This window comes from Miscanthus floridulus, chromosome 4, assembly GCF_019320115.1.
Source record: "Miscanthus floridulus cultivar M001 chromosome 4, ASM1932011v1, whole genome shotgun sequence".
Classification (NCBI taxonomy): domain Eukaryota; kingdom Viridiplantae; phylum Streptophyta; class Magnoliopsida; order Poales; family Poaceae; genus Miscanthus; species Miscanthus floridulus.
The window spans coordinates 14,053,408-14,068,445 of record NC_089583.1 but is presented as its reverse complement, the minus strand read 5'-3'; the positions used below and the strand labels follow the sequence as shown (position 1 = coordinate 14,068,445).

Genomic DNA, 15,038 nt, shown 5'->3' with positions numbered 1-15,038 from the left:
TGCTATTCTAGATACATAGTTTTTTGCTATGCACTTAGATATATATACTATGTCTAAATACATAGTAAAGGCAACGTATCTACAAAAGCCAAAATGACTTATAATTTGAAATGGAGTATGTTTCTTTTAGTGTGTTTTTGCGAAACAAAGTGATGTATCTATCAATCAAACTAAGAGGAGATGGTATCATCATTAAAAAAATTGGAAGCGTTAAGGTTCAATTCTCACAGGCAAAGCTATCTGATGCGGCTAGTTCTTTCTTCTTCTCCTTACGAAACTTCCTTCTATCTTACAGATCTTTCAGGCAACAGAAAAAAGAAGGTACACTGTAGCTCATTCTAATGCATATGAGGTGGCTCATATGATGATCGAATGCCCCCCTACTTATAAGCAGCTGTTGTTTTTTTGCCACATTTCCTATCCTCTATGTTTAGGAAGCAGCAACGGCTTTTTTTACATATTTTCCTCTCTATGTTTGTTAAGCAGTTGTTGCTTTTTTTTGCCAAATCTACCCTCTCCTCTCCTTTATTTTGCCGATGATGAAATTGTCTAAGTCCATACATTATATGGAATATGAGCTGATGATCAAGAACTTGTGAGGAACTTGGCATCATTACCAGCCGCCCCTACATCACCTTCTCTATTCTGTGTTATGATGCCTTGATGCTCCAAGTTTATGATCAAATGATGAGTGACATGTTTCTGAGGCCTCAACTACTGCTACTACTCGTTTTTTATATATTGTTGTTTTAAAGCACTACTTTGGTTTATAGACCTTTTTATTTCTTATACCTTCACGCGTACCTAAAGCACACTTTCTTGCATCTATTAGAACAAAGCGCGAAATAATGTCACGGACACCAGACAGTGCAGCCCAATGCCCCGAGGCATGATGAGCAGCTAACCTATGAGGAGCAAGCACTAGAGGACCAGCTTACTCAGGAGCAGTTCGATAACGAGTTAGAAAAGGATCTAGAAGTGATGCTTACTCAGGAGCAGTATGATGAGGAGGAAGGGGGAGTAGAAGGAAGAGCAGAAGAGGCTGCTAAAGGCGAAGAAGAAGAGGATGATGAGGAGGAGGACTCAGAAGAGGGATATGTAAGTCCCGAGGATCCTTTATCACGTGAAGCCAGAAGGAGGCCAACGGAGGAATATTTGGACAAGGATTTTGACCCGAACGAGGAGGTAGGGATACAGCCTTAGCTTGTAAATTTTGCTAAAGCTTTGGCTGTGTTACCTCTGCTAACACTTTGACCTATCGTATATACAGGTCCCTCCTGAAACTCAGAAAAGACGACGTCGACGTTCGCGACGTCTCGTCGGACAAGACGGAGTAGAGGAAAGGAGAGTAGAGGCAACAGCCACAGAGACGGACATTGAGGCCTCTGCTCCACAACCTCAAGACACAACCATGAACACGACTACCAAGCCAAAGAGGAAACGAGGGGATAGAAAAGCAAATCAATATCCAGATAAGGCATGCTATGTGATAATAGAGGTCAGGCTAGCAGGGGAGATCCTTGAGCCGAAGGAATTCAGAGGATGATTCCATAATGCGATCGGGGCCCTAGTAAGAGATAAATTGAACCCAGCAATCCCTACCAGAGAAGAAAAAGGATGAACTATGGGATAAGCAGTTGAAGCTCAATTTTAGATTTCTGGAGGATAAGCAAGAACTGGTAAAAAATGCTTTCAAGATCATGGGAGAGTCATTCCAACGTTGGAGGTCAGAGCTCAACAAGAAGTATATCCAAAAGGGGTTAACTCCCTTCAACGAGTTCGGCAACATAACTCCTAGTCAATGGGAGGAGCTCGTGGCTCAAAAGACTTCACCGGAGGCATTGGAGCTCAGTGCTCGTAACACCGAGCTGGCGAAGAGGAACAAACACCACCATCATCTAGGCCCTAGTGGCTACTATGCCAAGGAAGGGTAGTTTAGGAAGATGGACGAAGAGGCCGCAACTTCTAAGAATATCGATGTGAAGAATTTAAAGGTACGCTCAAGGAATTGGATATATGCGAGGAGTACAGAATCATCCGGAGGTAATCTTAAGTTAGATAAGCCGGAGACCCAAGAGGCAGTATCAAGGATACTAAAATATGCTAAAGACAAGGAGAAGGGATCATTCAATCCTTTGAGAGAGAGGGACGAGCTTAGCCTTGGCTTGAGAAATAACGAGCACACAGGCCGCACCAGGGGCCTAGGGAAAAGGACAACCTAGAAGCACAAATTCGAAGAGGACAGGCACATGTACAAGAAACATGGTAGAGACTGGGAGGCTAATCTTGAGCTCTAAGTGAAGGCTCTAGTTGCGAAGGCGCTGGAGGAGCAAGGACTGTCTACGGAGCCACGGATAGTAATGGCGCCGCCAGGAGAACTGGCACTAGTTGGCAGTCCTCCGAAAGTTTCTAGCAGCCAAGGTTCCACTGCAGCCACAACCCCCGTCGATCGCATATGGGAACCAACTAGTTGCACCTTGGTGTTTCTCAGCGACCGACAGAACATTGTGATGGTGGTGGCAATGGGTGTGGCACATCCTCCCGGTGGCTTACACCACAATAATAAGATACTGCCGGACTACACTAGGGTCGAGGTGCATACCGTGAAGCCCTAGTTCATGCAGTGGAGGATAGACTACGCAACTCCTAAGGGGCTGGTGTTACTCAGAGACGTAATGGGGCAGTTCATCCTCTGGCACAAATAGGACATTATATTGACTACTTCTTCGCCGCCTCCCCCTCTCTCAAATTTGGAGCGAGTTGTTGAGGACGGGGAGATATTTTCACCGTCTTGTGACCACCATATTCCTGACATGCCACATTCTTCCCCGCCTCCTAGGGAGCATGTGCCTAATAAGCCACAACCTTCTTCAGCTCGTACCTAGCAAGTGCATGATGAGATGCCACAGTCTTCTCAACAAGCGCAGCCGATACATGAACAACGAGTGCCTCCTAAAGAAGGTGATGCACAAGAAGATGAGGACGTGCATGAATGGGAACTTCAAAAGAAGCATCCAATCACCATAAGGCCAATTAATGTTCTGATGAAAGACATCTCGTCGGTGCACAAGTGGTATGTCCATGACCAATTCAAGCCTGAGAACCAAGTTAAAAAAAGTCCCAACACGGGCTTCTAAGGAGGCCATCACTAGCAAAGTCCACCAAACAGCAAAGAAGTATCCAAATGTTGATGCCATCAAATGGTCAAAGGATTGCCCGAAAACATATGAAAGAGGCAAGCCCTTCCTACCAAACCGGGACATTCAACGCCTACCACTTGAAATAATAAGGTTCCATGATTGGTACTTGCGTGTTCTCCTAACAAGCAAAGACCTCGTACAAGCATGCTTCCCCGCCGGCATATTTGGAAGCCCAGCCAGGAAAATTATCTTTGACTTCAATGACCTGTAGACATGCTTTCACCTCGGAGCAATGGAAATGAATCTAATTCGCATGTGGTGCCTGTAAGTCCTTGCCCTCCTGATATGATATGAATGTAATATTTAGATTTTCTTGTAACTAACCCACGCTGTGATTTGTAGAATGCAAGTGCACATTATAAAACAAATGCTAAGTGTGAAAGCCGGGTATATAGACCCTCAAGCTATAGCACAAACAAATTTTAATTACCCTAGATAGTGGAAACTGGATGACAAAGAGCTAGCTACTGGAAAGACCCTTTGGGAGAAAGAGGACATCCATGTGAAGAAACTAAGGCAAGAGTCCCTTAAGGTTTTGGCATACATTGCCCTGGCTTTTAAAAATCTCCAACAACACTCTACTATATGGCTACCATACAACTTCGAGTAAGTTCAACTCTATACTTAAAGCTTTGTTCGATATATTTTATTCGATACAAAAGAGCTTATCTAGTTCTATGATTAAATTTATGCAGCAACCACTGAATTTGTATAGGCGTCGATATCGGGAGGAGCATGGCATGGGTCTTTGATTCAATAGATAGGGGTCCAATGACATACAAAGACTTCATATCGATTCTTAAGACGTATACATATCGACAATCCTCATTAGCTTATATGTTTGTATACGTACTTGTAACGTTCACTTTTGGATACTAACAAGTTGTATTTGCTAAAATAATTCGAACAGGGCATTCAGGTTCTATATCAATGAATATCACGGAAGGCATGATCCAGTATGATAGGAAAGGCTGGCTATAAAAACACTATGTGTGGTAAGTGTAACTTAATTTAGTACTCCATTACATGGCTGTCAAAAGCATTACTTAACATTTCTATATGCAAAACACACAGTGCCCCAAGCAGAAGCCTGGGAGTATACATTGTGGATACTATGTATGTTCTATGATGAGTGGCACCGGTGCCTACAGGAGACACCCCTTAAGGATAAGTTTGAACCTCTTCACCCGGAGTATAAAAACTTCGCACATGATATGAAATACTAAACCGAAACTTGTTCTCTTGTAGTGGAAAGAAGAGAAAGAAATGAAAAGAGACCCATACAAGGATAACCAACTCTTAGAGCTCGTGGACGACCTTTGCAACTTTATATTGGACCAGATTGTACACGCCAAAGGCACCTATCATGACCGAGATTCTGACTTAGGTAGAAATCCTCAGTACCAACACCTTCATGGGACTGAAAGACTAGCTCTAGGCCATTGATAACAATGTGTATGGAATTTGAGATTGATCTGGACGGTTTGGACTTATGGAACGAATTAGACTTGTAAATTATGTCTATTTAATGATGGATTGTATATATTCTTGTGAATTAGACTTGTAATGGTAGTTTATATAATGCTTTTGTGCTTGTGGTTAGATTTGAATTTTATATATATATATATATATATATATATATATATATATATATATATATATATAATCGAATTTGAATTGTAAATTTGATTTTTTTTATGAAAAAATGTTCTGTAGGGCGGACTAAACCACCCCTATAAACAGGTATTATAGGGGCGGCTGGTACTACAGCCGCCCCTACAAATAGATTTGTAGGAGCGATTGGTTTGTAGGGAACACTAGCTGCCTCTACAAATCGATTTGTAGGGGCGGTCTGGAAACCGCTCCTATAAATGCATAATTTGTAGAGACAATATGGTAGGAGCGGCTGGCCGAGCCACCTCTACAAACCATCGCCAGCCGCCCCTACAAATGCTTATTGTAGTAGTGGATTGAGTAGAAGATCAACTAACTTATTCCTCAAACCAAAACACCCTATAAAAGTAGCAGGAATGCAAGTTCACAGTTGAGACTTTGACAGATTTTAGAAAACATGCCTCATATGTACCGATGGGGAAATTGTACGTGCCTGATTTTTTTACGTTTTCTTAAATCTTATTTCAAAAATTAGCATGTCGCTGGAGAATTTTGCAACTATAAGAAGAATGTCTCTGTGTATATATTACCTCTTGTCCGCGAGAAGATCGTCGAGTTTTTTGGCTAGCCCATTCTCATCCAGGCCGTCAATCGCACCCAGGGCAGCCTCTTCCTTGATGCCTCTGTCGTTAGCTATTTTGGGCTTTATGACCTGCTGAAGAAGGTCCTTGAGCAGCACCTTGAGGTCCCTGCTCAGCTCGAACGCCTGAGACACGGACACCATCGCCTGCCACGGGAACTCCGCTTCCAGTCGCCGGCACACTTCGACGCCCAGCGTCGTCTTGCCAAGGCCTCCGAAACCCACGATGGAAAAAACGGCCATGCGCGCAGCGGCCTCTTCGCCAACCGGCGGCTTCAACCGCGCAGCCAGGGTGCTAGCCTGGTCCTCGATGCCGACCAGCCGGCAGTGGTCGGCGTTGTTAGCAGTAGTGGATGCTGCCGACATCGGGGCAGGTAGCAGAGGAGGGGAGTGGCGCAGCGCGTCCCGGTTGACGCCGAACCGCGCCTGGCACTCGCTGATGGCGAGCGTGCGAGCGGGAAGGGCTCTGATCTCACAGGCGAGGCGAAGCGGTCCACGGCTCCATCCTCTGCCTCGGACTGCATGATGAGGAGGGCATTGATGGCGTCCAGCTCGTCCCGCAGCTCAGCGACCTCGCCGCCGACGCCACGGAGCTCCTGGTACTCTGAACTCAGCAGCTTCCCGGCGTTGCTCAGAAGCGTCTGTGCCGCTGCCGCTCCCTCCATGATGTCGCTTCTCGTGTAAGAAGACCGTACAACCAGAGATAAGAAGAGGCGCACACCAAGGTGGTGGCCGGTGGTTCATGCTCTACTGGAGACGGTCTCTTTGTCGAGGGCTTCTGGGTTTGTCGAGGGCTAGATCTCGAATACTCGGCAAAGAGGGTCTTTGCCGAGGGCCAGCCCTAAGTGCCCTCGGCAAAGCTAGGCCCTCGGCAAATAAGTCTGCTTGGCCCTCGACAAAATAATTCTTTGCCGAGGGCCTAGCCCTCAGCAAATTGGCCCTCGGCAAATATGGCCGGATGGGCCACGGCGGCCATTGGCGTCAGTCTTTGCCGAGTGCCCGCCGTCAGGCACTCGGCAAAGATTTTTTTTTTAATATTCTTTGCCGAGGGCCCAGATCCAGGGCCAATGGCCCTCGGCAAAGAATATTTAAAAAAAATAAAAAATCTTTGCTGAGGGCCCTGGATCTGGGCCCTCGGCAAACGGCCCAACCCTAAATCGGCCTGTGGCCCAAATTCCCCGCCCACAGACAAAAAAAAAATCTTTGCCGAGGGCCTAGCCTGGCCCTCGGCAAAGGGGGTCTTTACTGAGGGCCTGGCCAATGGCCCTCGGCAAAGAATATTTAAAAAAAATAAAAAATCTTTGCCGAGGGCCCTGGATCTGGGCCCTCGGCAAAGGGCCCGACCCTAAATCGGCCAGCGGCCCAAATTCTCCGTCCAACCGTTACACCGCTGCTGCTTGACGCCCGCCGCTTGCCGCGCCCCGCCGCCGCCCCCGAGGGCCCACCGCTGCTGCGCGCCCCGACCGCAGCGTGCCCATGCCGCCCCGCGCCCCTCGCCCGTTAGCGTGGCCGGCCGGCGCCGCGCGTACACCGCCGCCCACCACCGCGCTGCCCCGTGCGCCCCGCCGCACGGCCGCCCCACGACCAGCCCGCCGCAGCATGGCTCGCCGCAAGCCCGCCGGGCCGGCCCCGCGCCCGCCCCGCCGCCCAACCTCCACGCCGCCCCAGTGCTGCCCGCGCTGACGCCGCACCACCGCCCAGAGCCGCCCGGCCGGCCCTCCCCGGGTAGCCCCCGCGACGGCCTTCCCGCCTCGCCGCGCCGGCCTTCCCGCCGCCCCGGCCGGCCCTCCGGTGGCCCCCCGCGCCGGCCTCCCCACCCCGACACTAGCCCCCAGGTCGCCCCCGTCGCCGGCTGCTGTTGGAGGGGAGGAGTACTCCGACGCCGCTCGACCTCACCGGAGAAGAAAGTGACCCCCACACCGCGACGCCCGAGTCCACCGCAACCCTAGGTAAAACTCTTGTTGTCGGCCTTCGTGCCGTATGTGGTTGTGTGGGCCTTCGTGCCGTAAATTGATATGAGGGCCTTCGTGCTGTTGTGGTTGTCGGCCTTCGTGCCGTTGTGAATGTCGGTCATCGTGTCGTTTTTTACAGGTTTTGGAAACCTCCCCGTGCAGGGGAGGTGCTGCCGAAATTTTGAACAAACAATAACCTATTGCCTTTTTATGCAAGAGAAGAGCACGTCGGAGGGGACCCGAAGGACCCCGATCGTCTTCGTCGGCGTCGCGGTTCTGCCTGCACTGCGTCGACTCGCCACTGCCCCGCTAGCCTGACTTCACCGACTCCCTAGATATAAATAACCTCTTTTTCCGCATGTCTATCGTAGCCCGCGCGTAACCCAGTTAGGCGTCTCCCGTCCGAAAGAGATACGGTCGTAGGTATGCGGATCTTTGCATATCTGCGACCATATCTGTTTCGGATTGTCCACGTTTTTTGGACAGCCCGCGGATGCGTAGATGGGTTAGTTTCCATGGTCCGCTCCGGTCCGAGACGGAGTTTCGGCATCACCTCCCTGTTGTTCTCCGGATACACACTCTCCATGGCAGGACGTGTATTGGGAGAACAACGGGGAGGTGCTGCCGAAATTCTATCTCGGAGAGGAGCGGACCGTGAAAACTGACCTCATCTACGCATCCGCGGGTGGGATTAGGACCTATCCTCACCTATTAGACATTAGGAACACCGAGTAGATGCAATTGATGGTCACAATACTCTGTGATGTAAATGTTAAAGGATGGAGGACCGTCAGTGGATGTACATGGGCTGGAGAAGCGGGAGTGACTACGACTATGAATGGGTGAAGGGGACATATCGTTTCTTGAAACATGCATTTGGCCCAGGAGCAGGAGGACATTCTCTAGTTTGGTGTCCCTGCAGCAAATGTGACAACAGGAGAAAGGTAGACGAGAAGACCATGGGTAGACATCTTGTGTTCAATGGTTATACGCCTGGCTACCAGCAGTGGATCTACCATGGTGAAGCAGATCGTATAAGAGCGGAGGTGGTGAGAGCATGCCTTAAGGCTTTTGATGATGATGCCGGGGTAGCAGACATGCTAGATGACGCCCACCAAGCTCACTTCGCTGAACGACATGAGAAGGAGGAGATGGAGGAATCCGCAAAGGACTTCTACAAAATGTTGCACTCGGCACAGAAACCCCTTCACGAGCGTACAACGATTTCTCAGCTGGATGTGGTTGGACGTGTAATGGGGTTGAAGGCCGAGTTAAACCTGAGTCGAGAAGGCTTCGATAAGATGTTGGCCGTGTTTGGCACCATGCTACCGGAGAAGCACACTTTGCCGACGAACTTGTACGAGGCAGAGAAACTCCTTCGTATGCTTAAGATGCCGTATGACAAGATACATGTTTGTCCGAAGGGGTACGTCCTATTTAGGAAAGAACACAAGGACGCAAATTACTATCCGAAGTGTAAATCCTCCAGGTACCTGGAGGTAGACTCTGGTGATGGTCAGAAAAAGCAGCTTCCGATCCCTGCGAGAGTGCTACGGCACCTTCCTTTCCTGCCGAGGATCCAACGGCTATTCATGATCGAGGAATTCGCAAAACAGATGACATGGCACAAAGATGGCAAACGGTACAATCCTGGGATGATGGTACATCTGTCTGATGCTGAAGCATGGATGTACTTCAATGACAAACATCATGACAAAGCAGCTGAGGCTCGTAATGTATGTGTCACGCTGGCAACAGATGGGTTCAATCCTTATGGAATGATGGTTGCCCCATACACATGCTGGCCCATTTTTGTTATCCCCCTCAATCTTCCTCCCGGCATCTCCTTTCAACGACATAACGTATTCTTGTCATTGATAATTCCTGGACACCCGGGGAGTAATATGGGTGTGTTCATGGAGCCTATGATTGATTAATTGATCCACGCTTGGGAGAAAGGGGGTATGGACATACGACCGAGCTACAAAGATAAGCTTCAAAATGCACGTTTGGTACCACTACTCCCTGCATGACTTACTGGCGTATGGGTTATTTGCCGCCTGGTGTGTTCACGGGAAGTTCCCATGCCCAATATGCAAGGAAGTTGTGAGGTTCATTTGGTTGAAGAAGGGTGGCAAGTATTCGTCGTTCAACCAGCATCGTCAGTTCCTCCCTCTAGACCATGAATTTAGAGAAGACATCAAGAGCTTTACGAAAGGTGTCAAAGTGACAGACCCTAAACCGCACTTGAGGACTGGTGCCGAGGTTCGTGCTCAGATAGATGCTCTCGTGCCCAATGAAGAAGGTGGTTTTGTGGGATATGGTGAGGAACATATGTGGACTCATAAGTCCGGCTTGACGAGGCTCCCCTATTTCGATGACCTTCTTCTGCCACATAATATGGATGTAATGCACACTGAAAAAGAATATCGCCGAGGCACTTTGGGGAACTCTCATGGACACTGACAAGTCTAAGGACAACGTTAAGGCTAGAGTGGACCTAGCGACGTTGTGCGATAGACCGAATCAAGCGATGCAGCCTCCTAGTGGCCAAAACAAGAACTGGAAAAGGCCTAAGGTCAATTTCGTCTTGCAAATCGATCAAAGGAGGGAAGTACTAAAATGGATCCAGACGTTAATGTTCCCAGATGGATATGCAGCGAATCTTAGCAGGGGAGTGAACTTAGCCACTCTGCGAGTCAACGGTATGTAGAGTCATGACTACCACATATGGATTGAGCGGCTTCTTCCGGTGATGGTCCGAGGCTATGTCCCTGAGCATGTTTGGCTAGTGCTAGTAGAGTTGAGCTTTTTCTTTCGCCAGCTTTGTGCCAAGGAGATATCTCGGACCGTCGCTCAGGACTTGGAAAAAGTGGCACCTGTGTTGCTCTATAAGCTGGAGAAGATCTTTCCACCCGGCTTCTTCTTGCCGATGCAGCATCTAATTGTGCACCTCCCGTCTGAGGCATGTTTGGGGGGGCCGTGCAGGCCCACTGGTGCTATCCAATCGAGAGATGTCTAAAGACTCTTCACAAAAAATATACAAATAAAGCCAGAATTGAGGCTTCCATTGCAGAGGCATGCCTTCGGGAGGAGGTGGCAAACTTCACAACGCAATACTACAAGCCGAACCTTCCTAGTAATCATAATCCACTCACTCGTTACAATACTGGCGAAAATGAATCGACCCTTAGCCTTTTCCAAGGCCAACTCGGCAACGCAAGTGGATCAACCCCAAAGCTATTGGGAAATGAAGAGTGGCGCAGTATCATGCTATATGTGTTGAATAACCTTACCAAGGTGCAGCCGTTCATCAAGTAAGTTCTCAACGAACTTGTTTCAATACGCTATCACTATTCTGCATCCAACCCCATTGATTCTCGTTCGGACAGGGAATTTGTTCGTGAATTCTAGCATCAATCAAGGGATCCTACCTCGCATGAACAAGACACCCTTGTTTCATGGGGTGCGGGAGCAGGGAGGCCTGATTTCATTTCTTGGTTCAAACAAAAGGTAATGTCCAATTTAGCTCGTACGTTCGATCGTCCAAGGTGATCATACGTTTGATTAATATAACGATCTATCATGCTTCACCTTGCACGCCCAGACCGGTTCGTCCATGAGTGACGAGTTGAAATAGGTTGCAAACGGCTGTGACATTAGGGTGAAGTCATTTACTGGCTATGATGTGAACGGATATCGCTTCCACACAACAAGTTACGAGCAGATTCGGCCCAAATGAAAAACCACAAATAGCGGAGTTTGTACGCCCGGCACTGATGGCCTCGACTATCATGGTAGAGTTGAGGAAATCTATGAACTCTCATTTCATGGAGACAAACCTCTTAAACCTATCATGTTCAAATGCCACTGGTTTAATCCTCGATCAATGAGACGAACCCCTCATCTTGGGCTAGTCGAGATTCGAGAAGATTCCATCTATCCTGGAAAAGATGTCTACATTGTGGCTCAACAGGCCGTGCAGGTGTATTATACTCGATACGCCAACCAAGACAAAGAGGATCTTAAGGGTTGGGCTATTGTGCACCAGGTATCTGCACACGGTAAACTACCTGCCCCAAACGATGATGATTACAACTTCAACGCAAACACATATGATGGACAGTTCTATCAAGAAGATGGGCTACCAGGCACGTTTGAGATAGTCTTACCCGAAGCAATCGAAATGGAAGTAGACAACGAAATGGTTGATGGCGAGGTCGATGGAGATGTGGTGGTAAATGCCAAGGACATAGTAGTGCTTGAGCGATTACTTCTAGGCAATGACTACGATGACAACATAGAACCTTTGGATAGTGTTGCCCATTTGGACAATTTTGACAGTGATGATGAGACCTATGATCCCAATCATGAAGATTATTCCTAATACATGTAATACTATGTTTTTTTTAATTTGTGTTTTGTTTATATATTTTGAATCTATTTCTAATATATGTACTAATTAGTCTTGTTCATTCTTTGTGATTGCAGGTGATTGAACAAAGATGGCGAGCAGACGTCCACGCCATGACACGCCCTCGGTTTACGGGAGAGACCGCCCTCTCCTTTGAGGTGAGCGGTCGTCGTCCGAGGTAGCGTCCGCAGGAGGTGACGAGAGGAGGACCAGGGGCAGCAGCCGTAGGAGGCAGCGGTCTCCTCCCTTGCCATGTGATGAGGTGCTAGAGGAGGAGCACATGACGGCCACAGCCACGTCCTCATCGGAGGATGAGAGGGGTCAGCAGATGGGCGAGGGAGGCGAGGCGCTCGAGGGTGAGGGAGACGAGGGGCTCAAGGGCGATGGAGGGGGGTACCGCTACCCGGACTCCCTACGAGCGAGGTCCCGCGAGCCTCCCTCCGATTTCGCTTCCTCACAACCGCCCAGTGATTCGGCCTATGGCAAAGAGGTAAGTAACTATAGATGTTATCACAACTACTTCATAAGATATGTTGGAAATCATAAGAGAAACTGATAAATTTTCTTAATCACTTGTGCAAGGCCTGGTTGGTTTTGTCAGGTACTCTAGCACGCACCCCCGCGAGCATCCTTGGTGTTTTGTGCAAGAAATGGTACCCCGGCATTGTGCAACTGTCCGAAGAGCCGAGCCGGTGGTGCGGGAGCCGGCCTCCAACTGGGACAGGTACGCGTTGGTCACGGATGACACTTACCGCAACAAGCAGGAGCGGGTATTGGCGGAGTTTTGGGTAAGTTTGCCTCGCACAACATTGCTTAATACATCTCATTCATTGGTTAAATGTTTTATTGAAATAATGAATGGATACATCGGTTTTGTATGCAGAAATTTTTCAAGGCCGAAGAAGGACTTGAGGCCCAGGCGGATCGGGTGGTTGTCGCAGCTTGTAGGAAGTACGTCACCGAGATGCACCACCATGGGCGCGTCCAAGCCCACATAGACTACTACAGGTCGGTACTTAAGCAGTCCCTCCCCAAGCCTCAAGAAAGACTGATTACGCTGACCCGGGACCAGTACCTTGAGGTAGGCGAATAACATTCATAATGATTCGTTTTGATATTAAGTAGGTTCAATTTCATCTTCTTATATGTCAAATACTCGATGACTTGTAGGTGATTCCCTGGTGGTGTCGATCGTATCCCGAGTGCTGGGCCATGATCGTGGACAAGTGGTTATCACAGGACTTTGTTGACACGCACGAGAGGCTACGGGAATAGCATCTGATGAGGCAAGGTCCAACTCACCATCAAGGCAGCCGCAGCCTCCCCGGATACAAACAAGCATACGTAAGTGATTTCTTTCATTTATTTTGATGCTCAATTCTGCTTGATTTCTCACCATCTTCCCATCTTTCTCGCAAGAGGCTGCGCACCCGGGCGAGGAGGTCTCGGAGTTCTCTGCGTGGGCTATGTCCCACATGGGCAGGGCGTCGTCCTCTGTCTCCTTCGACCCGGCTGCCCCGCCCCAGGTGTACTCTGACCCGAACGTGTACACTAAAGTCCAAGAGTACACGTCCTCGGTAAGGGAGATCTATGGGGAAGATTACAATGTGCGCACTCAGCCCATTGATGCAGAGACGATCATGAGGCTCGGAGGAGACAAGAAGCACGGGCGGCTGTGGATTGCAGACGGCGCCATCGACTCCACCACTGTTCCCTCCCTCGACGCTATCCGAGCACGGAGCACGAGATCCAGCTAGCCCATACGCTCACGGCCTTCTCCAGCACTACAGCAGGTCCAGGCACTCCAAGTAATTCCTATTTTACTCGTCGTACGTTGATATTTACACACCTAAATTAGATTTGCATTACTGGTACATTGGAGTGAAATATTGCAGGCCGAGCTGGAAGAAATAAAAAGGCAAAGTCAAGAGCAGAACGCGGAACTGCGTTCGAGGCCGCGCAGAAGCAGATGGCGGAGATGATGGTGATCATGCAAAGTCTTGGGCAAGCATCGGGTGTACCTGTGCAGTTTTCGGCTCCTCCACCTCCTACTCCTGCAGCTACTCCTGTAAGTATGAAAGTTCACTTTTCGCTTGTGCTTTGCATGTATGTCGGCCTTCGTGCCGTTGTGGATGTCGGCGTTCGTACCGTTGTGGATGTCGGCGTTCGTGCCATTGTGGATGTCGGCGTTCGTGTCGTTGTTTCTTGTAGGTTTTGGAAACCTCCCCGTGCAGGGGAGGTGCTGCCGAAATTTTCAATTGAGTCTAATCTTTTTGTATTCCTAGATTACTAGATGTAATCTCTAAGTTCCAAAACTGTTTTCCCGGATTACTCACACATGCAATCTCTGCTCCTTTGTGCAGCCTCCGTCCGCGGGTTCCAATAATCCCGGTAGTGCGTCACCGGCTGATCCCGCCTTTCCTTCACCACCGTCTCATAGGCTACCTTGATGAGGACTAGTGCTAGGTGATGTGGTTGGACTTTATTGTAATATTTGTGGTTTATGGTTCTGACTTGTGCTTGAATTTCATGAACTTGTCGTAATAAACATGTGAATGATGATGAACATGTGACTTGTCGTTGTAATATATTGTGATTTGTGGTTCACAATTATGGTTGTGATATATTGTGAGAAAAATGGGTTGTGATATCTGTGTGATATATATATGTGATGTTTGATATATATATATGTATATATATGAAATGCTTGTGTCGATGGAATGCAAAAAACAAAAAAAAATTAAATTTCTGCCTCTTTGCCGAGGGCAATGACCAAGGCCCTCGGCAAAGAAGGGTCCTTTGCCGAGGGCCGTCCCATTGCCCTCGGCAAAGATTTTTTTTTAAAAAAAATAAAATTTCTTTGCCGAGGACCTGAGTGGAAGCCCTCGGCAAAGATTTTTCAAAAAAAAAGAATAATTATTTGCCGAGGGCCGTCCCATTGCCATCGGCAAAGATTTTTTCGAAAATTTTTGCACATTTCTTTGCCGAGGGCCATAGTTGGAGGCCCTCGGCAAAGATTTTTCAAAAAAAAAATTCTTTGCCGAGGGCCTCCGGAGACGGCCCTCGGCAAAGACTCTGTCCCAGGCGGCGGCGCCATGATGGCTGCTTTACTTTGCCGAGTGCCGCTCCAGTCCTCGACAAAGGCTTTGCCGAGTGCCCGATAAAGGGCCCTCAGCAAAAACCCTCTTCGCCGACTCAAAATTCCCCGAGAGCTCTTT

General features: G+C 48.6%; 1 protein-coding gene across 1 annotated transcript; it reads right to left on the bottom strand.

Annotated features, from left to right (window-relative positions):
• Nucleotides 1–5,400: 5,400 nt before the first annotated feature.
• LOC136548074 (disease resistance protein PIK6-NP-like) lies at nt 5,401–6,119 on the bottom strand. Its single transcript, XM_066539719.1, has 2 exons — nt 5,931–6,119; nt 5,401–5,880 (listed from the first exon to the last, which is right to left on the bottom strand). The coding sequence occupies exons 1-2, from the start codon at nt 6,117–6,119 to the stop codon at nt 5,401–5,403; spliced, it is 669 nt and encodes a 222-aa protein (XP_066395816.1).
• Between the last annotated feature and the right edge of the window lie 8,919 nt (nt 6,120–15,038).

Excerpts from the sequence above, each read along its gene's own strand:
- LOC136548074 (XM_066539719.1), bottom strand. The coding sequence starts at position 6,119 with ATGGAGGGAGCGGCAGCGGCACAGACGCTTCTGAGCAACGCCGGGAAG. Across the intron at positions 5,881-5,930 it reads TGGACCGCTTCGCCTCGCCT|GCGCGGTTCGGCGTCAACCG; the intron begins GTGAGATCAGAG and ends AGCGAGTGCCAG.